This window comes from Gambusia affinis, linkage group LG12 (genome assembly GCF_019740435.1).
Source record: "Gambusia affinis linkage group LG12, SWU_Gaff_1.0, whole genome shotgun sequence".
Lineage (NCBI taxonomy): Eukaryota > Metazoa > Chordata > Actinopteri > Cyprinodontiformes > Poeciliidae > Gambusia > Gambusia affinis.
Window position 1 is genome coordinate 11,977,680 of NC_057879.1, and position 27,962 is coordinate 12,005,641.

General features: G+C 42.5%; 1 protein-coding gene across 1 annotated transcript; it reads right to left on the minus strand.

The window, feature by feature from the left end:
* Positions 1-229: 229 nt before the first annotated feature.
* On the minus strand, positions 230-26,661 carry LOC122841010. The gene is made up of 46 exons (XM_044133896.1): positions 26,562-26,661; positions 26,450-26,471; positions 25,740-26,003; positions 25,383-25,649; positions 24,440-24,709; positions 23,703-23,963; positions 22,699-22,959; positions 22,343-22,603; positions 21,999-22,259; positions 21,648-21,908; positions 20,490-20,750; positions 20,139-20,399; positions 19,804-20,061; positions 18,809-19,072; positions 18,039-18,296; positions 17,694-17,957; positions 17,352-17,612; positions 17,000-17,257; positions 15,996-16,256; positions 15,658-15,915; positions 15,317-15,580; positions 14,974-15,231; positions 14,353-14,613; positions 13,996-14,256; positions 12,997-13,263; positions 12,678-12,932; positions 12,323-12,589; positions 11,747-12,007; positions 11,415-11,672; positions 11,059-11,325; positions 10,322-10,603; positions 9,983-10,246; positions 8,750-9,007; positions 7,729-7,989; positions 7,386-7,643; positions 7,014-7,274; positions 5,986-6,231; positions 5,642-5,905; positions 5,288-5,548; positions 4,416-4,685; positions 3,630-3,890; positions 3,290-3,550; positions 2,915-3,205; positions 1,545-1,781; positions 1,400-1,453; positions 230-873 (listed from the first exon to the last, which is right to left on the minus strand). Exons 1-46 carry the CDS (start codon positions 26,613-26,615, stop codon positions 590-592), a joined length of 11,418 nt encoding a protein of 3,805 aa, XP_043989831.1. The 5' UTR covers positions 26,616-26,661; the 3' UTR covers positions 230-589.
* Positions 26,662-27,962: the final 1,301 nt, after the last annotated feature.

A 27,962-nucleotide genomic window follows, 5' to 3' on the forward strand; every position in this document is an offset into this window, starting at 1 on the left:
ACTGCTTAATCTCAGATGTCGAAACTGATATTCTTTTTAAAATCTACTTGCAACAGTATTGACACCCATCATAAATATAGGAAGTTATGAACATCTTAGGCATATTTTCCGTAGGATAAAAATATCTGAATCTGCTCATAGTGACCATCTTCTGCTTGGTGAAGGTACCTAAATAAAGTGAAAATAACATATAAGGACGCTTCTTTAAAGAAGAAAAACACTGAATCCAGTTATGATTTTGTCACTTTAATTAGAATAAAAATGGTTTTTTATTATTATTATTAAAATACATTTAAAACTTTAGTGCATGGTCATGTTTATACCATTTCTGATATGTTTCCCATAGGCAAGTTAATGTAGAATTTACAAAAGTGGGAAAAAAAGCGAAAAGACTGAAAGTGTGAAAATGAATCTTAAACCATAATACTACCCAAACAATTTTCAATAATCTACTCTATCTAAAGCCCTTGTGCTCTGAGTTCAGGATATGTCACATTAAGTGTGCTTCCACCTGGTCAACCATAACATTTTCCTTAGTAGATCTGCATCGCGAAGATTTATCTGTACAGGTTTTTTTTTTTTTTTCCATCTACAGAGCAATCCGTTGGCCTATTTGCACACACACGGGATCTGACTCTGGTCCGCTCACGTCTGCGATCACAGCCAAGATGGAGAGACAGTAGGCAGAGTCGGGGTTCAGCTCGCTCACAATCATGCTCTCCCCGTACACTGTGAGCTTCTGGTCGTGGTCGGAGCTGCCTTGGTTCCTGATCAGCAGGTTGTAAAAGGAAGCGCTCTCCACCGGAGACCACTGGAGGAAAAGGACAGATGGCGAGGGTTGCATGACGTCCAGCAGCGGCGCGGGGATGTTTCCTAGCAATGAAAAACAATCCAAAGATGTCAGCCATCTTTCAAATGTTGACCATTAATTCTGCTCAAGCTAACGGTTAAATTTAGGCTGTTTAATGACAAATAGAGGGTACTCTACTCCAAATAAATTACTATATACATGAAAAATAAAACTTTGTTCGATTAAACTAGGAAACATTTTTGGTTTGTGTCTGTTAGTTTTGAAGATTACAGCTTAAAGCTAATAAATATTATTTAAAATATGGATTTGTCATGCAAAAATGGCAGCTGAAAAAACAATACTTTGTTCCTTTTGCATTAATTACTGCAATTAGTGCTTTTGGGTCTTTCTCTTGATAATACTTCATAGATTCTTCATGGACTTTAAATTCAAGCTGATCAATCAAACACAATAATACTACAGTGACTAAAGCAGGCATCAATACTTTTCGGAAGGTACCGAGTAAATGAGGAAACATGGCCACTTACACACCTTTTTTTTCTCTACTCATTTACAGCAAGCAATAAACTCAGAAATAATAAAACTCACCATTCTCTGGTATTCGTTCCCTGAGATCTCTCCTTCTGATTAAATGCGATGTAGCTAAACAGAGAAAAGAGCTTATTAGTCCGTTTTCTGAATACAAATGTCTTTTTTTTTATGTTTTTTTGTTTGTTTTCACACTGAATATTACCTGGTGTGACATTTGCAGGTTGACTTTCTCCTGCAGTGTTGCTGGCTGTGACCACCAGACTGCTGGTGGGGACATTGGACAGGGAACAGGACAGCGTCGCACTGCCACACAGCTGTTTCCGTGGAGACACGCTGTTGTCATACAGAGTGTATGTGGTGGCAAACACAGATGAGCTCCATGAAACGGTGGTAAAGGAGATGTTGCCGCTGTACGTCGCTCCTGTTGGCGGACAAGGAGCTGGGAAAGGGGAAAAGAAACTGGAATTAAAACTTGAGATATTGCTTCTTTTTAGTAACTATTAATGCACGTGCTGTGGTGGCGCAGGGGGTTAGCAGGGGGACGTCCTCGACGCGGACATCGTGGGTTCGACTCCCGGTCCCAAGGACCTTTGCCGCATGTCTTCCTCGCCCTCTTTCCTGTCTGCCTACTGTCGTAAAAATACGAGCCACTAGCACCGCAAAAACTCTTCGGAGGAAAAAAACAACAAAACCTTTAATACACTGTAAATGAACACTGACGATGTGTAAGTGGAGAATAGTTGAGAATTGTTTTTTTTTTTTTTTTTACTGCACTTAACTTTATATTTTCAAAAACCACAAAGTGTTTACGTAAATCGTGTGTTACTTTAACTGATTCTGTGTCACGCTAAAGTAATTTCTGTTTTTTTTTTTATGTCGAAAGATCGTTTAGAACTTTAGATCACAAAGAAGGTGAAGCTCTTCCCTTTATGCAGCATCTATTTGTCTTGTACATTTTTGATTTCCTGGACTCTGTTCTGTTGGTTCTAATGGATGGATGGTCATAGAACAGTAAAAAAAAAAAAGGTTTATGTTTTTTCAACACAAAATCAAAACCAGTTAATATTAGATGGAAACACTACCTAAAGTGAAATATATAAGAAAAAACTATAAGAATTTAGTTCTTGAGGAATCCTAAATCCTACTTATGATGCCAAAATGACTCAATTAGAGAGTTTTCCTCATTTCCTGCTCTGCTATCACTTATTTAAAACACATGTTTAACGTTAGCATCAGTTTTGGTGCAAGTTATTGGTCGGATGTTGTGCTGTGATTTATTATTTTGTTTCAAATGAACAACTTGGCTTGAAGTGGAAGCTGCAGATTTTTGTTAATGAAATCTGGCCACTCCATCCTGGCTTGCTCCTCTTAATATTTACGGTTTGCCAATTCAGTTCTGACATGTTTTGCAGCAGCCGTGCAAAACAGAAGTTACATTTTTGAGGGAGGTATTTGATTAAAAAGCTCGATTAAGGAGCTCTGGTCTGTTGCCTTTTTGTGACGTCACCAGACACATTGGTAGAGTTTACCTTGACTTGTAGCTTTAAAATAACCAACCTCAGTTCAGTCTACCTGTGGTTCCATTGAGGGGTGTTGATTTGTCGCTTGTTCCTGCTGCATTCCTGCTCTGCAGTGTGGCAACGTAGGACGAACTGCAGGGAAGAGGGATCTCAAAGTACGTGACGTTGGTCCAGTAGGAGGAGATCTCAAACAGAGAGTGGGCGTCTCCTAGCAGACTTCCTGTCAGGGTCAACAGGTACTCCGTTTCTGCACACAAGACCTGCGTCCAGGTGAAGCGCATCACCTGGATCTCCGTCTTCATCGGGACCAGCTGCACTTCAACAGCCAGAGGAGGACAAGGCACTGCAAAGGACGAGGGGGGAATGGTTAGTTTTCTGCTTTAAGTAAAAGAAAATATCTTTTAGAAGTTACATGCTGGGTTTATACCTCCTGCAATCTGCACCGGGTCACTGACAGAGCTGTTGCACTTCCCGTCTGAGGCCTGCACGGAGAAATTGTAAACCGTCCCGCAGACGAGCCCGTTGATGGTGCAGCCAGGATCTGCGCTGTGACAGTAGAGCCTGTCTCCGTTCTTAGCTTGAGCACAGCCATAATAGCCCTCTGCGTAGAAACTGGGCCTCCAGGTCAGCGTCGCAGACTGATTGTCACAATGGAAAGTCACAGAGAGTCCACTTGGCTGGCAGGGGCCTAAACAGACGGAGGAATTTTAGTCGGTGATGACTGTCAACCTCTGAAATGTAGCTGCAGTTTTCTCATTCCCTGGTACCTGTGTTGATTGTCGCACTCTGACTGGTCTTGCTGGTGCAGTTCTCGTGACTGGCTACCACAGATACTGTGTATGTCTGGTCACAGTGCAGGTCCGACATGCTGCAGTTGCTGAAGGTGGTGTTGCAGGTGTGTTTATGCCCGTGCGTACCCACGGCAACCACGTGGTAGGCTTCGGCAACGGGAGAAGGGGTCCAGGACACGAGTGCACTGCGATCCTCACAGGAGACGTTCACATCCACATCCTTAGGAGCACAGGGCTCTGCGGGAAAATTTTCTTTATCAAGGTTACGGCTATAGACTCTGTTCTATGTTTAATTCTTTAGTTTTCTGCTTTGGTTCCCCTCAATCGCATCCACATCACTTCCAAGTTGTTAGTGTTTTTCTGCCCTGTTTTTTTTTCACAACTCAATGGAATATTGTTGTATATAAATAAGCAAAACTGTATTTCCAAGGAATTCCTCAAAATTACTATCAGGTCAGGGCAGAACTTGTTCCTTTTCTCTCTGAAGCTGGACTGAAAATGATCCCGAATGATGTCATGTTTAGTATAGCACTTTGAATTGTTGCTGCATCTTAAAAACAACTTTGTTGCACGTTCTTGGAGACATGCTACCTGTATTTTATCAAATAATTAATAGGCATGTGTTCAAAATCTTCTCTTTTTTCCCCTCTATGCACTATTATAAGATATAACAAACTTTAAGAAGAGGACAATAGTGCAAACAACTCCTTTGTAAAAAAAAGTGGACGAGCATATGGGTCTATAAAAACAAACAGATTTTACCCATGCTAATTCTGTAGGGTGGACTCCTCACAGAGCTGCAGCGGACCGATGAGATGGCAACAATGATGGTGTAACGGAGATCACACTTTGCTCCCTGGAGGAGGCAGCTGTTGCCCGTGCTGTTGCAGGTCAGGTAGGTGTTATCACTGGCCTCCGCTGCGGCAATGTACAGGGTGTCTCCGGGGTTGCCTCTCATCTTCTCCCACTCAACGAGAATGGAGGAATTATGGCACTGAGCAAAGGCGGTGATACCAGGGAGGGGGCAAGGGGCTGAAAAACGGGACAAATGTTAGTAACTAAACTGTGGCAAAGTTGTGCAGGATTGTGAAATGAAAGGGGAAAAATTAATGGCTTTACAAATTATTTACAGATAAAACTTGAAAAGTGTGGCGTGCCTATGTAACAAGATCTATCTGGGAAAAAAAAAAACTTTTGCAGGCAGCAAAATCTTTGAGACTAAAAGGTTTGCCAATCAGCAGGACAACAAGACCAGCGCTACTATGGATTGGTTTAGATCAAACCATGCTCACGTTTTCAAAGCAGATCTAAATCTAAAGCTGTTGATGTTCAGCAAAGGTAAAAAAGCAACAATTTCAATCTGCAGATGTGCAAAGCTGGTAGAAACAAAATCCTCAAGACAGGTGGCTGTAGCAAAGCGAAATACTAGAAATTACTGACTCAAGGAGGCTGAATCAAGCCACAATTTTAACATTTTTATATGTTTAAAAGTGTGAATTCAGTTGTGCTTTTGCTTTACAATTACATTTTGTGTTGGTTTATTATATCAAATCCTAAAAATATATATTTAAAAGGTATAGTTTTGAATAGTGCAAAAGCTTCTACGCAGAAATCTGCGTAAAAGCGACTCTTACCCATCTGCAAGCTGATGGAGTCACTTGGTGGACTCTCACACTGGCGGTTCTTAGCGATGACAGTGAAGCTGTAGGAAACGCCGCAGGCCAGGTCTTCCACCTCACATGTTGTGTTGGTGGAGGTGCAGTTGGCTGTGTAGGCCTCCCCTCCAACAGCGAACACGGTGTAGCTCTCCGCCCCAGGAGCCGAGTCCCAGGAGATCCAGGCAGAGCTGGTCACACAGTTCAGGTAGCCTCTGACGCCTTGAGGCTGACACGGCGCTGAGGAGAACGCATCGGAGCTGTAAGTCTCTGTGATGGGATGCTTATGGGAAATTAGGACTTTAAAAAAAATGTTTTTATCTATTTTCATACCTGACTGGATGCTGCGGGTTTGATTGTGCTTGCTCTGACAGACGCCTCTCACAGAGGTGACTTGAACAACGTATGTATTACCACATGTTAAGCTGCTTGTGGAACAAACGGTGTTTGTGGTGTTGCATACGTTGGTATTTCCTCCGTTCGCAGCAGTTAGGGAAACCAGGAAGTGGTCAGCGTCTCTGACAGTGTCCCAGGTAACAGTCAGGTCATTGGACAGACAGCTGAGTTTGGCGCTCAGGTTGTGAGGCGGGCAGGGCCCTGAGAACACAAAATCACTATGGAGACAAATTCGCCCAGGTCTTTTTGGGTGATCTCTGAACTGGCACTACGCTTTTTACCTGATTCAAAATGCACAGGCAGACTGGGGAGGCTGGAGCACCTGTCGTCCTTCGCCACCACCTGAACCGTGTAGTTGGCGCCGCATGCGAGGCAGCTGAGGTCAGAGGCTGTGCAGCTGTCGTCGCTGTGACTGCTGTTGGCTAACACCGAGTAGCGTAGAGCGCCTCGACTGGGAGACCAGGACACGTCGGCCGATTTGTTGGAGCAGTCCAGTTTCACAGAGATGTTGGTGGGAATGCACGGCACTGGACAGAGACACAAAACAACGGCTGGAGTCTTTTTAAACTGTAATGCGCAGAGAATAGGTTTCACCCAGGTGGACTGGGAGGAAGACAATTTACAGCAGCCTCCACATTTACTGGCACCGTTGCAAAAGGTGTGTAAAAAAAAAAAACCCTAGGATAAATCAATCTTTTTGAAAAAAATCCAACCATAAATTTAAGTTTTTTCACTGGAGTGAAAATGTCCCACATTAACAAAATGTGCACAAAGTCACTGGAGTCACACTAATTTGCTACCGTAAACAACCCTACAGGTTTTTTCTTTTAATTTGAATTATTACTGGAATTATAGCTTCTTCATAGCAAACATCAGATACCATGTTTTTTTGTCCTACCGTCACAAACATAACTGTAAAGTCTTCTGACCTCTACTGGAACCGGGAGCTTTGATTGAAGTGAGCAGTTCCCCTCACAAATAAATAAAAATGAATATATGGAAAAGCACCTGATGCTCACTTTTTTTCAATTTCTTTTCTAAAGGTCTGGGAACCTCATTGAAGTGCATGGCATAGCTGACTCAAAAAAACAAAACAAAACAACCCTTGAATTAATTACTAGCTGACTCCTCCAGATTTGAATTAAAAGTACTTATTGTTTCAAATTTGGATACTAGCAAACATATTTTATTCTTTTAAAGCCTTGAATGTTAGAATCTGCCTCTATAAAAACTTTCAGGGAAACTTTATGACAGAGGCAGTATAAATAAAGCGTTTAACTAAAAAAAAAGATGTCCTATAGATGCTCACCTGTCTGCAGACTTGCAGGTTCTTTGGAGGTGACGTTACACTGCTGGTTGAAGGCCGTGACGGACACAGAGAAATTGTACCCACACGGCAGGCCGGCAATGCTGCATGCATCTCTTTCTGACATGCACATCTCTGAGAGGCCTGTGTCCGTCTGCACTTTGGCTGTGTAGTAGTCTGAGCCATTGGAGGAATCCCAGGTTACCATGACGATGCTGGAGATGCAGTCCTGCTTGGCGGAGATCCCTACCGGCATGCACGGCCCTGGAAAAGATGAGTGAAGCGTATCTAAGATATTTCACTCATTGCTTCGGATATGCTTGGAATCAATTCTGCATATTTTGCCTCCGATAGCCATATCTGACTGGTACGCACAGGTCTGGATGGAGGTGGACGCGCTCTGGTTGCTGGGACAATATTGGTTGACAGGGGTGACTTTGAGGTTGTAATTTTGGCCACAAACAAAGTCAGAGAAAAGAGCGGTGGTGATGTTGGTGCTGAGAGTGATCACTGTGTCTCCTGTCTCAGCCGAAACCGTGTAGGTTTCTGTCCCGTCGCTAACGTCCCAGTCAAGAGAAACAACCTTCATGCCACAGTTCACAGTGGCAGCCAAATTCTGGGGCCTGCAGGAATCTGCATGAAATCAAAATGATGATTATGTCACAGCAAGAGTTAATATTTACCACCAATAACTCTTCATTTGGGCTCCATAACTTACTCATATAGATGACCGAGGAGTTGTTGGACATGCGGGTGCAGTTGTCCGCTTTGGCTCCCACTACAATCTTGTACTTCTCCCCACAGTGAAGGTCAGTCCACGAGCAGGAAGTGGTGTTCGTGGTACACAGGTGAGTGTGGCCATCCAGGCCCGTTGCTCTAGCAACGTAGGATTCAGCGCCATTGCTGGGGGCCCAGCTGACAGAACCCACGTTGAACGCGCACTGCGCCGTGGTCACCACATTAGTCGGGACGCACGGGCCTGCGAAGAAATGATGGATTCCTCTGTCAGTTTGTGGGCTTTGGTGTTAGCACAGTTGCATCAGGACAGTAATCCAAAGGACACTAGCAAAACCATCTCTGAATGGCAAATAAATAAATAAATAAATAAATAAACCTAAATGACAGTTTTGGGTGGGTCTTGTCAACACGTGGTCCAGAATCTAAATGAGATGCTGCTGCATAGGCTGGTTATAAACTCCCCAATATGACTGAATTAAAACAATTCAAGCCAAGAGTGGCTCAAAATTCCCCACAATGTTGTAAAAGACAAATTATATAGTTTTTGCTGCCATGGATGGCACAAGCAGATATTAGGTTTAGATGTTAAGTACCACTTCATGTGGAGCGAGGGTGGTTTGGTTAGCTAGTTCAGTTTCCTCCTTAATCAAAGCTATCACAGTTTGGGAACTGCTTTTCATGTCAGCTTTACATAATAATTAGTTTGATGCCTCTAAAACATGTAGAGGAGAAAAACTGGAATCAGGTCAATTCCTGTATGTCAGAGCCTGTTTGTGAAAATAATAACAATAAATAAATAAAATAAGAGACACATTAATAAGAACTTATTGCCACCAACTCTTCAAAAGACATTGAAAGATCAATCTAAAAGTGTTTTTTTTTGTGATGGTACCATTCACATAATCCATTAAATACAGGACTTCTTCCTCATGAGATTTAATTGTATAAATCTTTCAGAAACCTGTATAAAAACAAACAAGACAAAGTGAAAAATAATATACCGGTTTTGAAGAAGAAGGGACTGCTGGGCATGCTGTCACAGTCGCTGCTCTGTGCTTGTACGGTGAGGTTATAGCGCTGTCCACAGGGTAAAGTGGCTGAAAGGAGCCTGTGGGTTGTGTTGTAGACACCCGTGAAACCGAGGCTTCCTTTTGCTGTGACTGAATACTGAGCTGGAGAGCCAGTCTGATCCCAGGAGAGCTGCACCTCATCACTCTCACACAACGTCTGAGCAGAAACATTCACAGGCTGGCAAGGTTCTGAGAAAAGACAACGGAGTTAGTATGACACAATGCTTCAGTAGTGAAGACCTGAGTATTATTGCAAGGTGTATCATTAAAAAAAGAAATGCCTTTTGCAAGTATTACAAATGTTTGTATAAGTCATAGTTTTTCATTCACTTTTTTCTTCTTTCAATTTTTACACAAAAAAATCAAGATGCTAAAGCGTCCTTTCTAGATATTGGTGAATGTTTCTTAAGCAGTTGTAGAAACACAACTTTGATGACATCTGCATATAGCTGATCTATTGCTAAGGGGGAAATAAAATGTACATCCCAGTTTCAATTTTGAATCATTTGTTTCACAGTTTCAACCTTTCAAATAACAAAAAAACAACAACCCTGAAGTATAATATTCTTTTAAGAGAAAGGTTAACATTGTGGGCCATCAGTTTTAGTGCATTTAAATAGCGTTGCATGATAGTTTTACTACTCTGCCGAGTGTTGATATAGGGACTTTTATTTTTAATATTATGAAATAATTTAAGTTTTAAATTACTGGTCAGTTTTTGAAGCTAATCCTAACCATGAAAAGTTACATCCAGTTGCAAGAAACCCAAAAATCTCTTCAACATGTCGATAGCCTGTTTCTTTCTGTGATTTAAAATGATTTATCTGTTATGGCAGTTTAGCTATCGAGGCTAATTTATGCTGGATTTTATGCAATGACAATAATTTTAAGATGAGAAACATTTGCATGGTTTCTGTAGCTGCAACAGATAAGGACTTTTTAGCCACTTTGAATTTACTCAGAATTGAAATAGTTTTAGTTCTATTCATTAAAATGTAAAAGCAGTTGCGTCTATTAAGCAACATCCCAATATTTTCTGTCATGTAGTAAAATTAAAAGATAAATTCGAACCAGATGAGTTTGCCTCCTGTTCCCATGCATGGAGTAGCACTTCAATAACAGTATGTATATTTATAAAAAACAGCATTTTAGCCTCTGAAGTACCTGTGTGGATGAGAACAGGGCTACTGGATTGGCTCCAGCAGCCTTCACTGTATGCTGCGACCGTAAAGTTGTACATTTCTCCACAGTCCAGACCAGTGAAGCTGCAGGAAGAGCCTGAGGAGTTGCACATTTTCAATTCTCCTCCTGATGATTTGACAGCACTTGCTGTGTGCAGTTCAACGTCGGGTTTCTCTTCCCAGGATACGAGGGCAGAGTGGTGGCCACACTGCAGGCTGACAGACACACGCTGGGGTGTGCAAGGGCCTAGGAAAGGTATTAACGGATTGGAGTAAAACGGCAGAGAAACAGACAGATCAATGATCGGCTGCTGAAACTTACGGGTGGTGATGTTGACATGCGTCTGAGCCATGAGGCTGCATTGCTCGTTGGTGGCGACGAGGCTGAGGTTGTAGGTCTCCCCGCAGCTTAATCCGCTTACGTTACAGGATCCGCGTGGAGTTGTGCACAGAGTTTGCAGGGTTCCTCCGATGGCGGCCACGACTGAGATGTTCTTGGGTTGACTGATGGACAACATTGATGGGAGAGAGTTCCAGGAGACGACGGCATCAGTATCGGACTCACACCTCACTACTGCTGCAATGTGACTGGGCAGACATGGAGCTGATGGAAAAAAGCAAAACGTTTCATTGATTGACAGATCAATTAAACGCACGTGCAGTACCTCTCAAAATATGTGAACGTTTTCAGACTTTGTGATGTTATGACCACAAACGTTGCACATTTTTGGTGAATTGTATGTGCTAGACTAACACAAGTGGCTCATGACTGTGGAATTAATAATGAATCCAGTTGAGATCAAAACATATAAATGTGTTAGAATTAGCCAAAGTCCAGACCTAAATGCAACTGAGAATCAGTTGTAGAGTTAAGTGCAAATGTACGCCATGTTTTCAGATTTTTTATAAGAATACAAATTGGCAGCTGTTCAGCATCTTCTTTATCGCCTACTTTTTGATTGGCCTCACACAAAATCTCCATAAAACACACTGATTACAGTTGTAACATGGCAGAATGTGAAAAGGTTCAAGGCAAATATCATGACACATGATAGTTACCTGATGTAAAATAGACCACAGAGCTGTCGGAGCTGTTGTACTGCTCTCCTAGAGCTTTGACCCAAACTCTGTAGACGGCGTCACAGATCAGCCCAGACACGCTGCAGAAGGTGTTTGTGTTGGTGCTTAAGCAGGAGGTGGAGTGGCCATTTTGGTTGTCCAAGTAGGCGACATAACCCACAGCGAGGTCGGACTGTTGCCAGGACACAGCTGCTCTAAGCTGTTCGCATGACATGTTGGCTCGAACGTTTGTGGGTGGGCAGGGCGCTGGGTTAAAGCAAATAATGAGACACATTTACACATAAAAAACAAAAACGCCGGCCAGCAGGCAGTTGCTAAGCGAACGAGGGACTCACCAGTAACTAAGCGGTGTGGCACTGAGGTCACGGTGCTGTTGCAGGCCGGGTTTCTGGTCCGCACAGTGACGTTATTGATCTGACTGCACTGCAGGCCGGTGAGGGAGCACTGGAAGGCGGTGGAGTTGCAGGAGGAGGAAATGCCCTGCTCCGTCACAGCCAACACAGAGTATGAGCAGCTGCCTCTTGCTGTGGACCAAGTCACCTGGGCGTCGCTCCCGTTCAGGTGGACAGACAGACTGACCGGAGTGCATGGTTCTGAGGAGAACAGGCAGTTAACTAATCTGAACCCAACTACTGTTCAGAGACTGTAAACATGCTGCGTTCTCTACCTGTGATAAGTCGTCCTGCCATGTAAGCCGTGCTGTTACACGCCTCTCCGATGGCTTTTACGGTGACGTTATACTGTTCACCGCAACGCAGGGAGCTTGTCTGGCAGCTGGTGGTGTTGGTGGAGCAGCAGCTGGTGTGGCCTGATGAAGATGTTAGCATGGTAGCATAGGACACAGCTCCAGCACTGGGCTGCCAGGACACAGTGGCAGAGTGGGTCTGACAGTCCATGAAGGCTTTGATACTGCCTGGCTGACAAGGTCCTGTTTGAAACAGAAAGAATGAGACTAATCAGTAGCAGTGGCTCTCTGCGCAGGGTGGCACCTTGTTGGGGAGGCACAAGCAAAAACAAGAAAAAAAAAAAGCCAAGAAAAAGAAGACCTTTTGACCACAAAAGTTTTCTCTATTATCTTGTGACAATATACCTCCATAGCTTGCAGCTATGGAGATGTGCCACTGAAACCAGGGATAGGCTTAAAGAAATAGTTTAACGTTCTTGTGGGGTTCTGTTAAAGGTATGCAGTAGATATCTCTCTTATCTTTAATTAGCACAATTCCAAATGAGTTGGTACTGGTACCTGATGTCAGTGAGACCGAAGAGCTGTCTGTGCTGTTGTACTGCTTTCCCAGTGCCTTGACCCAGACTCTGTAGACGGAGCCACAGCTCAGCCCAGAGACAACGCAGCTCGTATCTACGTCTGCGCCAACGCAGGAGGCGTAGTGTCCACTTTGGTCGTCAAGGTAGGCGACGTATCCCACAGCGAGGTTGCTCTGCTGCCAGGATACAGTGGCAGTGAGGAGATCACAGGAAATGCTTGCTTGGACATTTGTGGGTGGGCAGGGTGCTGGATAAAGGAGAAAGACATTCATGTAAAAAAATAAAAATAAAATAGAACACAGTAAGTGTATGATATGAATCTTGTGATAACAGACCTGTCATGAGGTGGGAAATGTTAGAGATGATACTGTCACATGCCTGGTTCCTTGCTGTCACGGTGATGCTGTAAATGTGACTGCACAGGAAATCATGGAGGAAGCAGCTGGTGGCATTGGTGGCACAGGCCACAGACGACCCGCTGTTTGACACGCCCTGAACCGAGTATGAGGCGGCACCTTCAGCCGGGCTCCACGTGACCCAAGCGGCACTCACATTGTAATTGACAGAGATGTCCATAGGAACACACGGCACTGATGGGAGATACAGAAAATCATGTTCATGTCTCACTCAGTCCAAGTGTTTGCGCTAACTCACCCGTAGCAAACGCAACAGGAGCGCTGGCAGGGCCAGGACAGCCAGCGAGGATCGCCTTGACAACGACGGAGTAGTGCTGTCCGCAAACCAGCTGGTCCAGGTCACAGGATGACCTCATGTCACTGCAGGACGCGTTGTGTCCAGCAGAGGAGGTTGCCAGAGCGCTGTAGGCTGTGGCTGAAGTAGGTGCAGTGTTGGTCCAGCTGATCAGAGCTTTACGTGTCGTACAATTGAGATTGGCTGAAACGCTGGTTGGAGAACATGGAGCTAAAAAATGAGAGAAGAGGGAGTTTAGATGGAAAAATAAAAGAAAACTAAAAAATAAGTAAAAACATTTTGTTTGGATTCTAGGAAATTATCCTTTGCTTTCTTGCAAAAAGTTGTATTTTTAAGTTGATTCAATTATCGTCCAACCATCCGTTTCTTTTTTTCGTACAGGAAAAACACACAATCAATTTCTAATCAAATGTTTTTGTGTAGTTTCTAGTGCAAAATCTTAAGAGCACTTGAAATAAGACAACATTTAACATGCAAGTAACTTTTCACCAAGAAATAGATACTAATTTTAAATCAATAATTCTTTAATGTTGATGAAAAAGTACTAGTCGTACATGAAATAATCTGCAAGTGGAACAAGATATTTTAACTTATGGTATGGAATAACAAAACATCCTGGCAGATTATTTCACTTATAACTAGTACTTTTTCATCAACATTGACAATGTTATTATTAGTAGTAATATTATTTATTGTTGAAAAGATACATGTAAGTTATTTTTATTTTATTTCAAATGTACCAAGATATTTGCATTAATAACCAGACCAGAAGATTCTGGTAAGATTTTGTGTTTTGGCAGTGTATTAGTGAAGTTTATTTTAGCTTTTTTGTGGATGTATAATCTCGTCTCCTTTTCTTTCGCTGCCCTAGAAACATTTCAAATGTCTTGAAGATATTTTCTGACTAAAACATTTGTCAAAGTAAAGGCACTGTTACTGTACCAGTGTGCCTCTGTATCGGGTCGCTCATGTCGCTGACACACACATTAGTGTATCCCGTCACAGTGAAGGTGTAGAGCTGACCACAGCTCAGGTCCAGGAAGGAGCAGCTGCTCTCCGCTGTGTTGCAGGTGGAGTTCACACCCGAGGCAGAGGCGGCTCTAACTGTGTAGTTCTGTGCTGCGCCGCCGTCCTGCCACTTCACCGTCATCGCGTTGGAGCTGCAGTTTAGCTCAGCTGTGGTGTTCTCGGCTTTACAGGGAGCTGCAGTAGGTTAAGCACATGTTTCGTTGAGAGATTTCGTTTTGCATTGTGAAGTATAAACGCAGAACGGATCGACGCTCAGTCGGGTCCACTCACCAGACTGAACCTGGTAGTCCGAGCCGGCGATGATTTCACAGTTTATGGAGGAGGAGGTGACGGCCACCTCGTAGATCCTGCCACACCTGAGATGGTGGATGGAGCAGTAGTTGGACGTTGAGTTGCAGGAGGCTCGGTGGCCGTCCGTGCTGATGGCCCAGGCCGTGTACTCGTCTGAGCCGGTGGTCTGAGTCCAGTTCACGTTCATCACGTTGGTGTTGCAGTCTAACTCAGCCATGACGTCGTCTGGCAAACACGGGGCTGAGGCGCACAGTTTGGGACAAACACAGGAAAAGTAGGAGAAACTATAAGTTAAATATTGAAAGAAATGGACATGACTAATTCTTGAATCTTTTACTATTAAAAAAACCCTGTGAATTTGAATCTTCTTTTTGCATCTCAAATGTAAAAATGTGGAGGTCGCAAAAGGCTACCTGAACCTTAACCTTAAACTACTACAACAAAAACAAATGAGATGCTTGTTTTACTTCAAATCCATCTGGAGTAAAACAGATGAAATAAGTGGACATGGGGTAATTAATACAACCCAAAGCCTCACCACTCTGAGGGTCACATAAAGATTTGGCAGCACCAATTACAGTGCACAGTGTTGTGTCTCACCAGAGTCAAAGTAAATGTCAGGGTGCTTGGTGCTGTTGCAGCTCTCGGTGGAGGCCACCAGCGTTGCAGAGTACGAGCGGCCGCAGTGAAGCTTCACGGCGCAGGAAGTGTCGTTGGAGGAGCAGGAAGCCATGTGGCCGTCCTCCCCGGTTACTTCAACGACGTAGAAACTCGCTCCGCTGCTTTCCGCCCAGGAGAAATTCCCGTTGTTTGTCCCACAGTCCACACGAACGGTTAGGTTTGCGGGCTGACAAGGAGCTGGAAGGAAAAGCGAAGTTGATTTTTGTTTAATTTTATTGTTTAGCAGAATGTGACATCCTGTTGAAGTGGAAAGATATCCCACCTGTACTTATTTCCACGGTTGGACTGTAGCTACTCCTGCAGTCTGCCTCCTGGGCTGCAACACGGACAGCGTATCTTTCTCCACAGAGCAGATGAGACAAAACGTGTGAGGTGTTTGAGGTTGTGTACGCTGAGGGAGGAAATGCGCTCCCTATCTTTTCCCATTGCAGAACGTAGGCGGCCTCTGTCACTGCCCCCCAGGTGAAGGACAAGGTGTTTGTTTCACAGCTGACATGGCTGGTCAGATTAGCAGGTGGACACAGTGCTGGAAACAAACAGCGAGGGAAAGACATTTAAAACAGGTTCATCTTTTTAGTTTCCCTGTGTTTTAGCTCTTCTAACCTGTTCTCAGCATCACTGCTGTGCTCGGCTTGCTCCAGCAGCCCCGGTCCACCGTTACCACCGTGACCGTGTAGATTTCCCCACAGTGCAGGTCGGTGAAGTTGCAGGAGGTCGAGTAGTTTGAGCTGCAAGTATGATTGTGTCCATCATCGGCTGTAGCTGTTGCTATGTACAGCTCTGCCCCGGCCACTTGAGTCCAAGAGATGGTGCTGTCCCCACAAGCAGGAGACACAGTGACGTTGCTGGGAGGACAAAGCCCTGGAGAGAAGATGAGGACTGTTTAAAATGCAAACAAAAAACACAGAGAAAGGAGGAAATAACTTCATTTCTATGTGTACCTGCTCTAAAGCTGGAAGCTGCGCTCCAGGCTCCAGGGCACGTCAGCGAGTACGGCGCGGCTGAAACGCTGTAGGTTTCCCCGCAGTGGAGGTCTGTGACATGACAGCTGGTGGAGTGGGTGTGACAGAGGTGTGTGTGTCCGTCCCGGCCCGTCAGCGTCACATTGTGTCCAACAGCACTGGGGCTGCCCACCCATGTGATTAAAGCTGAGTGAGTGGAGCACAGAGCGGTGGCGCTCACGTTCTCTGGGGCACACGGGACTGGATACGGAATAAAAAAACAAAAATAACATAAATCATGATTTTATCTGATGGGCAAACACAAACAAGTGAAAGGCTGTGAAGAGGAAAGGAAAAAGCTGATTAGAAAATCTAAAAAGCAGGGCTTGATTTAATCTAATTTCCTCTGATGGCTCTAAATTAATAAAAAAAAAAAGGTATTTTGTGGAGGAATATACAATAAAATATGTTTTGGTAACATCATTCTGTGAGATTTTTTTTTATAAGATATGGGGAAACTGGTCAGGGTTAAAAGTACAACTCTGACTCAGCTTGACTTATTTTGCATAGAATTGGATGGAATATTAGTCTCATGATGCTTAACGCTGATTGAGACACATTCTAAGAAACTTTCCAAAAGTCACAGGAGGGTGGCTTCACAAAGTATTAAAGGCTGTCTTTAAATTATCAACACATTTTTTTCTCTAGGTTGTTATATGTAAAATATTTTGAAAACCATGCTCTATAAGTTAAATGTTTTATTACATCTTGCAATGTACTGCAGAAGTGGAGATCAATATTTTTTTTTAAAAGAACACTGAAAAGAAAACAAAGTGGCTGGTTTTCACTGTTGAAGTTGAGACTTCATTATGGATTAAGGGACACAGAGAGGTGAGGGCTTACTTAAAATGCTTTTGAGATATTAAAAAAAGTTACTTAAAATCTCTCTAATATATCTATTATAAGTAATATTTGTATTCTTCATTATTAGTGTGTATGCAGACCTGTTTGTAGGGATTCGCCGGCGCTGATGCTGCTGTTGCACTCGGCTCCCTGAGCTTGGACAGTCACATTGAAATCCGAGCCACAGGGCAGATTTCTGAATGTGCAGCTGGTGTTTGTAGTGTGGCAGCTGCCACGATGCTTGTCCCCTGCTACCTGAGCGAGGAAGCTGGAGCTTCCCGCGGTGTTGGACCAGCTAATCACTGCTGTGCTGGTGCCACAGTCGTACTGTTTAGATGTTACAGCTGGAGAGCAGGGGGCTAGAAAACAACACAGAGAGAGAGGGGGAAACTTTGAGTTTGCTGACTACAGAATAAAAGGCAAAGCGAGTGCAAAAAATGATGACAAGCACACCTGTGGTGATGGTGGCGCTGGGTCCAGGTGGACTGTCACACTGGTTCCCTCTCGCAGTGACTGAGGCCTTGTATGTCTGACCACACAGGAGGTCAGACAGGCTACAGGAAGCTGCGTCTGAGCTGCAGGAAACACTGTGCCCGTTCCCAGCCGTTGCATTAACTGTAAAACCTGTAGCGCCAGCCACTGGTGTCCAGCTCAGAAGAGCAGAACTGTTTCCACATGTCAGCGTGCTGCTCTGGATGGACGGAGAACATGGAGCTAAGATGGAAAAGAAAAAGGGTTGAGTGGTGATTTAGATGTCTGTGATCTGGTCTGTTTAGAGAATTTAAGTTTTCCAACCTGTCATCAAGGTTCCTGTCGTCTCTCCGGTGCTGTTGCAGGTAGCATCTTCAGCCAGTACTGTCAAGTTGTACACTTTTCCACACCGCAGCTGGTTCAGCTGACAGGAAGTTGTGTTACTCCTACAGGAAACATACTCACGGGATCCCTCTTTCTGAGCGAGAACGATGTGGGCTACAGCTCCGGCACCTTCAGCCCAGGACACCGTGGCTGTGTCTGAACCACACTGCAGGACGCTGGTCACATTTACCGGATCACACGGGCCTGGAGGAACGGGCAGATTCGCATCACACCTCCCGAGTCAAAACAGTCGGCTTTAGATTCAGGAAAACGCTCAAACTGTACCGGTTGTCGTTGCAGTTTTAATGGGAGTGCTGGCGCAGAGGCTGTCCCGGGACACGACTTGGACGGTGTAGCTGGTGGCGCACTGCAGGCCGGAGAAAAGGCAGGTGAGATCTGACGTGGAGCGGTAGTCAGAGAAGCCATTCGGACCGGTCACTGTCGCTGTGTAAGAGGAGGCCCCAGAGGAAGCCTCCCAGGAGGCCCGGAGAGAGTTTGTCCCGCATTCAATCACCGCCGTTAGCTTCTGAGAGGAGCAGGGGCCTGTCAGCACATACGGTATTACATGCAGGGTTTGTACACTTTCCCCACAGTAAAACTGAAGCATTTTCAAGGTAAGTAACTTTTCTAGCACCCCAGTTTGGAGATAGAAGCAACACAAATGAACTAAAAAAGCCAGTTTCAAATCACAATTGTATGATACGATTTATTACTGTATCAATAACGTCTTGTTATTAGATAAGAATATACTGTCCAGAAGGAACAAGATAAACTAAAATATAACAACATTTTATGTGAAATGTCTCTCTAATGCACACCAAGTATTTTGTCCAACAACAAAACATTAATTTAACAAAAATAAATAAATAAATAACGTATGAAGTATAAGATAACCTTTATTTCAATAAGTCATTGAGACATTAGAAAAAATAAATATTGATTACACTGAAACAATCCAATGTCGGGAATGTTTGCTCTTTAGAGAGCTCTCTCTTTTTTGTGATTCTAACTAACATAAAATAAGAGAGAGGACTTTAATGATGCATTTTCATTACCTGTGTGAACAGTCTGCACGGGGCTGTACGGTCCGCTGCAGCTCTCAGAGGAGGCTTTAACAGAAACATTGAGAGCTTGCCCACAATGAAAGCCCCTGAGAACACAGCTGGCGTTGTTAGTATTACAGGTGACTGCACTACTGCCATCTAGTGGCACAGCCATCACACTGTAGCTGAGCAAGAAAGGAGAGGATTTCCAGCTGACTTCTAAGTCGTTGGTGTCACAAAGCAGGTATGCAGTGACGTTCTCCGGAGCACAGGGTACTAAAAGAAACAAAGTGGCAATAGTCACTTTTTGTTTTCTAAACTACATTTTTTTTTTACCCTTTTAAATGAACATAAAAACGTTTAAAAACATTACTACACAAAAGACATTTCAAAAGAGTTGATCAGGGCAGGTCTGCTTAAATGAATCTAGAGAAAATAGTGAAAGTTGTACTTGAGCTGTGAGATAATTCCTGAAACTCAAACTTCAAATAAAGTAGAGATGATGAAGGGGATGTGTTGGACTGTCTTTTGACAACATGGAGTCACTTATATTATTTCAGGTTTTTTTCCTTGTATTTATTGTAGAAATGACATGATACTAATCCTCAATATGAAACATGGTGGGAGCAGTTTTGAGGAAGCGTTTTCTATAACCTGGTACCGTACATCTCTCTTTTTAAAAGAAGGAGAGATGCATGAAAAGTTGTACATTGTTTCTTTGTAAATAAACAACATAAAAAAAGACCAAAATGTGCATGATGAGAGACAAACTATGACTTTGTGGTCTATTAGGATATATCCTTCTATCAAATCAACTAATTATCTTGAATATTTTACATTTAATCATCATTGGTCTTTTTAGTTTGCTCAAATTGTCTAAAATAACCCCGAACAAGAGAACCTCAAAATTAAACTGCATTCCCAACAATCCGAGAAAAACATATTAAGTAGTAAAATCCTGTCTTAATTATTTAGGAAAACTTGAATGGTTCTGATTTTGTCTGTACCTTGTTCCTGCCTGAAGGGGGTGCTGTAGTCACTAACACAGGTACCGTCAGTGGCAGACACGTGAATGTCATAGACCTGTCCACAGCCCAGTGGACTCAGGGTGCAGTTAGAGGAGGAGCTGCTGCATGTGAGGGTCTGACCACTGCTGGTGGCTTTTACATCGTAGCTTACTGCATTACTGCTGGGGGACCAGAACACCTGAGCGGCTCCAGCACCACACATCACCTGGCTGGTCACATTAGATGGAGAACATGGCTCTGGAGAGAGAAGTGGACTTGATTCAGTCATTGAGAGTGTTGCTGAATCCAGAGATAGTCAGTCAGTGTTGTGTCACCTGTTTTCAAAGACAGTGGGATGCTCTGTAGACCTGCACAGTTGTTATCAGCTCCTGATATACTGACGGAGTAAACCTCCCCACACTGGAGTCCTAGAAGGCTGCAGGTCGTTTCAGTGGAGGTGCACTCAGCCCTGTGACCTCTGCTACCCAAAGCCACGGCAGTGAAGAGCTTGGCATTGCCGCTGTGAGTCCACGATACAGGAACAGGATCTGGGCCGCACGCATGCCCGGCCGTGACATTGGTGGGAGGACACGGCACTGAACGAATACAAAAGAAAAACACAAGTGTTACGAGGGACCCAACAAAATCCCATCACATCCTTCTACCTCTGTTCATGTGGTCCTCACATGTTTGCACTGGGACCTCTTGACTCGGCAGACTGAGGCACTTCCCGGTAATGGAGAAAACTTTCACTGTGTAGGAGCTTTCACACTGCAGTCCTCCCACAGTGCAGTGGGTCTCTGTGGAGTTACAGGATAGAGGATGGCCCATTGCTCTGGAGACGATGGCGGTGTAGTTCTCTGCAGGGACAGCGATGCTCCAGGAAACCTTTAGCTCATCTGAGCTGCAGCTGAGACTGGCGTTGACAACCTCTGGACCACAAGGCACTGAAATAAAATTATTCAAAACATGTTTTTATTTGATTTATTTACTTCAAACAGGTTTTTAAGAACAAGCAATAAGTAGGACAGAGAAAACATATGCAGTCATAGCCAAGAACAAAGTAATTTTTTTACCATTACTTTACTGTTTGAAAAGGAGTAGGAAGAAGTGAATGCTTATTTGATCCTACATCATATCTCAAGTTAATTAAATATATGAATGCTAACTCAATAATATAACTCAATAATGATCAAAAATTTGTAATTAAAACCATGTTACAATATTCTTGTGCCTGTTCAATTTATGTGCTAACGAGTCAACAAATAAAATATATTCCATACACAAAATGTTTATTACCAACTCATAACAAGACAAGAAAATCTACAGATAATGATAGTAGTAATAATGACAACTGTAAATAACAACTGGACACCATCAGAATAATTACCAACCCCTTGCCAATTTACACCTATGAATTTTTCTTATGTTATAACAGTAAATAATAATAATAATAATAATAATAATAATAATAATAATAATAATAATAATAATAATAATAATAATAATAATAATAATAATAATAATAAATAACAGAGGTGAAAAAAACCTAATGGTATTAATGATAGTAAGATAATGTCTTGGTCAAATCTTTTTCAGAAAATAACAAATAAATAATGAAAAATGTTCCTTTTAGTTTTTCCGTTTGAATTTGTGTGACATTAAAAGTTGCCTGATAATCTATAACATTTACATGTGACAATGCTATATTTACATATAACATTTAGGCCAAATACTTTTTCACAACTCTTTATGTTATTCATGCTTGCACACCCCCTCTGCAATAGCATGTTAGAAACTTCAAGGAGTTGCTGTACAAACCAGGAAACTAAAAGTTGTATTACCTGTGTCCATGCCAATAGATGCTGAGGTGGACTGACACTGTCCTTGGCTGTAGGTGACGGTGACGTTGTATTTCTTTCCACATGGCAGAGAGAGGATTGTGCAGCTGTTGACCGTGTTGCTGGTGCAGTTGAGTTGAGAACCACTCTGATCTTCCAGCAGTGCCGTGTAAACGCCTGACCTCTGGTGGTTCTGCCAGACTATCACAGCCTTGTTGGCATCACAGTCTCTGATTGCCTCAATATTTGTCGGAGGGCAAGGTGCTGAGGAGGAAAACATAATTCAGATTAGTTTTGAATGAGAATTTGGCAAGATAGCACGATTTAATTTGGTTTTCTTGCTCCATCATCTACCTGTCATGAAATGAGCCTCCTGACTTGCTGTACTGTTGCAGTCAATATTATTGCCAATGACTTTGGTGGTGTAATTCTGTCCACATGCCAAGTTTCTCAAGAAACAGGTGGTTCCCAGTGAATAGCAATGGTATGAGTTCCCATTTGAGTCTTCAGCAAGTACGATGTAGAATATAGTCCCATGGCTCGCGATCCAGTTCACTGTTGCAGAGTCCGGACTGCACTCTGCTGATGCCGAGACATTGATGGGAGTGCAGGGAACTGCGGAAAGAAATTCATCATATGTCAGCTATCACTGACCAGGAAGAGAAGATTTCTCATTTCAAGAAGGTCCCAGTACGCACCGGTCTGAGCAGCTTCTACCAACAGTCTGTCAGTGGAGCAGTTGTCGTTGGAGGCAACAATCCACACGCTGAGCTGTTCTCCACATGGCACACTGGTGATTTCACAAGTATTGTTTGCGGAGGAGCAGTGGTAGGTTTCTCCGTTGTTCCCTTCAGCCTTGACATTGTATGACGAAGCTCCTGCAGCAGAGGCCCAGGTTGTGATGAGAGTGTTTGTGGAGCAGTCAGCTTCTGTCTTCACGTTCGATGGGAAACAAGGAGCTGCTCGGCATAAGATGGAACAAGTCAACCAGTGCAACGGCACAATGTTGAACCAAAAGGCAATTACAAGAATCAGATTTCCTTTTAGTACTCACAGGTCTGGATATACTTGGGTTCGCTGATGTGGCTGTTGCACTCTGAGCTCACAGCATACACATTGTACGTGTAGATCCGACCACAGCCCACATTGGTGAAGTAACACGTATTGTCCACCGTCCTGCACTCTGTCGTTTTGCCAGTGTTGTCCACAGCAGTGGCCACATAGTAGTTGGTGTTATTGGTTGGCTCCCAGCTGAAGACGATGACGTTGGAGGAGCATTCATGTGTGGTCTGGAGATGAACCGGAGCGCAGGGGACTGGAGGGTGTAATAAATACACATAAAAACACTGTTAACGGAGGAGGGAACGGAAACCAATGTGTACAGTAAATTTATTCAATGAATGTTTCAATCTGAACTTTCAGAATAGCAGTCAAAGTCAAGATCTTAAACAAATGAAGACTGATGTCCACTTGTGCTTTTTATTAAATCTGACAGAATTTGATGGGTTTAAAAAAATCAGCAACAATTTCAGCCTATAGATGAAAAGCAGGTAGAGACATAACCCCAAAAGGGAGGCTAAATACACACACTAAATACAATAATCTTCTCTACTTTAAGTTTGAGAATTATTTCTCAATTTCCTCCACAGTGATGCACTTATTTGTGTTGGTCATTCACATAACATCACAATAAAAAACATTCAAGTTTGTGGTTGTCATATGGGGGATTGCTCTGAGAGTACTTTTGCACGGTACAAGATGGGTGTTGCCCTCCTTGTACTTTTCACTCTGAGCAATAACTGGCATTTAAAACAACTCCTGCTTCAATACACTGTACAGGGTTTTAGACTGACTGGTGTCATATAACCAATTTCATTGCTTCAGTGTTCGGACTCACTGGAAAGAACCTAAACAGCTTCCCTCCGGGTAGAGGTATGAAACAGTGAGAGGTAAAATGAGAAGGTACAGTATGTGCAAGTGGCCAGCTGAGCTGATGCACCTAAGACAATACAAACAAAAAAATGTGACTCCAAAGAGAGAAAAACAGCCTGTCCTCACCTGTCTCAAATGTGGCCGTGACGTCGGGGGTGCTTTCACAGTCATCAGAGATGGCCGTGACGTGAACCTTGTAGTTTTCTCCACATTTGAGCTCTGCGATCTGACAACTGGTGGAGTCTGATGTGCAGTTCAGGGAAGCCCCTAAGCCGTCGACGGCTACGGCCCTGTAGAGCTTAGCCCCAAACACCACATCCCAGGTTACTGTCGCTTTGCTGGTGGAGCAGCTGTAGCCCACAGACACTGTCGTTACTCCACCTATACCTGAGGGTAGATATGATACATGTATTTTACACAATGGCTAAAAAAACCCCCATACTTCTATTTGTCTAATACTAATTATGCTACACTAATTTGTTTAATCAAATAATGGTTAAACTAATAGTCTATCCATAGATCTGCTTGTTACTTAGTTTTATGATGCTCAGATCAAAGCACTATGTTTGTATAGCAGGAGAACAACAATATATTCCCATGATTTCCAGACACCAATTTACTAGAACCACGCTGAAATATGTTGCAAGCAAAGTAATCAACAAGTGATATCAAAACAAAGAACATGATCGCTTTAGCCTAGCACGTAACTACTGAACATTGTGCGTTTAATCAGGTTTACTTTGGAACGCAAATTATCAAAGCATTTTAGGTGCCACTCAATCGGTGAACAGGAAAGTCCTAATAGAAAGTCAGCAACAACAAATAGAAGAATTAAAATTATTTATCTTTGTGTGGGCACTCACTACTAGTATTGTATGTGACTGTGGAGGGCTCTCCAGGCACCAGGAAGACGTTGACTGATGATACTCCAACTGTGTAGGTGGAGCAGGGCTTCAGAGAGCTGATATCCATGGATGTGGATGATGAGTTCCTTACAACAGGCGGTGTGTCTGGGTAGCCGTTGTTTCTCACAGTCACTTGGTAAAGCAGGACTTTGCTCACAGAGTTCCACGTCACTCGGGCCGTGCTTTTCCCAGTCGGGGTGAGAGTCACACCAGTTGGCGGCTGCACCACTACCAGCAGAATGAACATGTTCAGGTGATTGGTGATGATTAGAAAGAGTTGCTGTTAAATTGAATTATGTTTAAAACAGAAGACCCTCGAGACCACATGACTTGTCACACAGTGTATCGTTGCCAAAAGATCTGATTTGTAGTCATGTTTTTATGAAGAATGGGCCTGGTTAGGAGATTCATGATTTAAAGAATTTGAAATTCTTAAAATATTTTTTTAACAAATGTATTAGTGGTGAAGCAGAAAAAATAGCAAGTCAAAAGTTAGGTATTAGTGCCACTAGTAATCCTTTCTGCTGCTTTACTCTATACTGTAATCACTTTTCTAGCTACAAATTATTCAATAAGATACACTTTTACATGTATCTAAACTCTTGTTTTAAATTAAATAATGTAAAGTCTGGGAATTTAAGAATTTTAAACAAATTATTCCAAAATAATTGGTAAGCATAGAAATTTAGGGGGGTCAAATGCACTACACACAAACAATAAAATTTTTACATTTTAAAAGAGATATTATTGGTACTGTGATAGGTGTTGGGTGATGGGCTTTACTGGATTTGAGGCCTTCAATCTGCCTAGGGCGCCGTACAATCTTTGGATGACTATGGCCTGCATATTACTGAGAATATAATGAAATGACACATATAAAGACAAACAAATAAACACTTACATGTTGTTATTGTGTTTATGTTGCTTTTGGCACCTCTCCCTGCAACGTTGGAGGAGTAAATATAACAATCATACGTTGTTGATGGAGTCAAGCCACTTATTTGTCCACTGGAGGTAGTGAAGGTCTGGTTGTAAATCCTTGGAGGTGAGCTAAACATCTCCTCCACAAACAAGATGTAGCTGTCTACCCCTGTCACAGGGGACCACTGAAACTTTATAGAAGTGCTTGAAATAGCTTGGGAAGATGTAATCTGGGACGCAGCAGGCACTGCGGGAATGGGACACAAGGGATTTGAAATTATTTTCCAACTTTTTTTGCATCAAGTTTAGGATTGTTTTTTACTGGTCATCTGTTTACCTGTCATTGTTATCTCTGAAGCTGTGCACAATTGAACATAAAGCATGTCAAAGGCTGACAGTGTGACCTGGTAAACTTGTCCAGCTCTTAAGCCCTGCACCAACCTCTGTGTGCTGGACCCTGCCTGCATCAGCATGATCGGTGCAATGCTGGTCGAGTTCACAACTCTCAAATCTAGGACATAAAGTGAGGCTCCACCATAGCTGCTCCACGTGATGTTCAACGTAGATGCTGAAGGAGATGTCATTGAAACTATATTACATCCTATGAGAAAGAGAGCAGAGACATCAGGTGAGTTTTTGTAAAGTACCCTTAAAGCACAAAATGAAGATTTTCTGAGCAAAAATAAGGAAATTAATAATAAAATCAGTAGTTAACGTTCATCTTCAGTCTATTTGAACCTGTTTAAACTTTCATATATACACTACTTTCACAAGCAGGAGTTATCCGGGGGTTTTGAAATTAATTGTTCCAGTATGTTTAATCCTCTTTTTTCTTCTGCTTGCTTGATTTTCAGGTGTTTGACAGTGAGGTCCATTTTTCATCCACTTAAGATTTAAAAATTTTAAAATCCTAAGATTTTAAAATTTTAAAATCTGATTAACAAAAAATAAATAAATAAAATTACAAAAAAATAAGTGTTAAAACATTTTCAGGATTTCATATTAATAGTATGCTTCAAAAGCAAAGAAAAAACCAACAACACTCACCTGTAGCCAAGCCATAATGTATCTATAAAAAGAATTAATTCGAATCAATTAGAAAATAACAACATAAAATGAAAATAAATATCCAGCCGTAGTTTGATAAAAATTCAAATACCTGAAGAAGAAGCAACAGGATGAATGATGAATATGACACCTGCATCTTATCCATTGTTTGTCTTAATCCCTCACTGGGATGATCTGTCTGTGGATGCTGCACCTCAGCAAGCTCATCTAAAAATTTACAGGCTCAATAGAGTAGATCAACCCCATGAGGACCAATCAGCAGGTCCTAAAAGAGGACAGGTGGATGCCGCAGGGCCTTCCTGCCACTGTTACAAGAACACAAACTACAGTACAAAATTTGTTACTGTAGGTGGAGGTGGGGGAGGGTATCTCAAAAGCCCCAGTCTTTTGTGTTAGAGCTGTGCTTCCTCTTATGTGCCTGGAAAATACTAATATTTCTACATTCCCACTGGAGATACTCATAGTTTTCAAGGTGAATGCAGCCTCTACATGTGCAGTGTAGCATGTTAACAGTGGGGTTTTCTAGAAGATTGTTGTGCAGTAATCTGACCTTTTTTTCTGTAATAAACACAGTAACTTAGTCATGACTTTGCCTGATGTGGGTTAACACCTGCTTAAAGGTAGTTATTTTCAAAAGGTACTTTTAATCTGACAAATAAGCCTCACTGGAAATAAAATATTAACTTATTGAACACGACTGTATGTCACTCCAAGAGCACATTAATGTTTTACGCAGGAGATAATAACTAAACCCCTGAGCAACATCTAAAGTGCTGTAGTCAAGAGGCATCCATGGGGAAGTTTCAGTGGTGAACAAGACAAACACAAAGATTTGTCTTGGTGATTCCTAGAACGGTTCTTTAACTGTAGCCTACAACAATAAAAACCATGACTGTCAGGTTGGTCTGTCTAAATTTCCCTTGGATATAAATGGTTGAATGGTTGTTGGTTGCTGATCAACTTGCCGTAATTCATGGAGTCATAAATTCTGTTCTTAACCAGAGAATCCTGCTATCTGTTTGTCAACGTTTGGACTTAAATCAAATTAAAATGCTGTGGAATGAGCTTATTTAGGCATTAAATGTTCATGTATTACAATTAATTAATTCGAAATCCTCATGATGATCATCATTTTTTAACACACAAAACCTAAAGCTATTATATAAAATAGCAGAATAGCATTTGCAACAAGGAGGCAGAAGATACACAGAATAATTCAAAGATATCGTCCCAAAGACAATTTTTATGATGACCTAAAATGAAACAAACACATCGTAATAAAAACCAGCAAACGCATGGCTTCAGGGTTGTACTCTTCACAACAGATTCTCATTTTTACTTTCACTGTATTCTGTTTTAGCTGTTATATAAATAAATGTGATAGTTTGCTGCGTGTCTCAGAGTTTAGCTGACAATAGGTCCACGCCTCTACCCATCAGCTGATAGCTGCATGTTTTTAGGGATCCAAATTTTCTAGCTGTAATAAATCCAG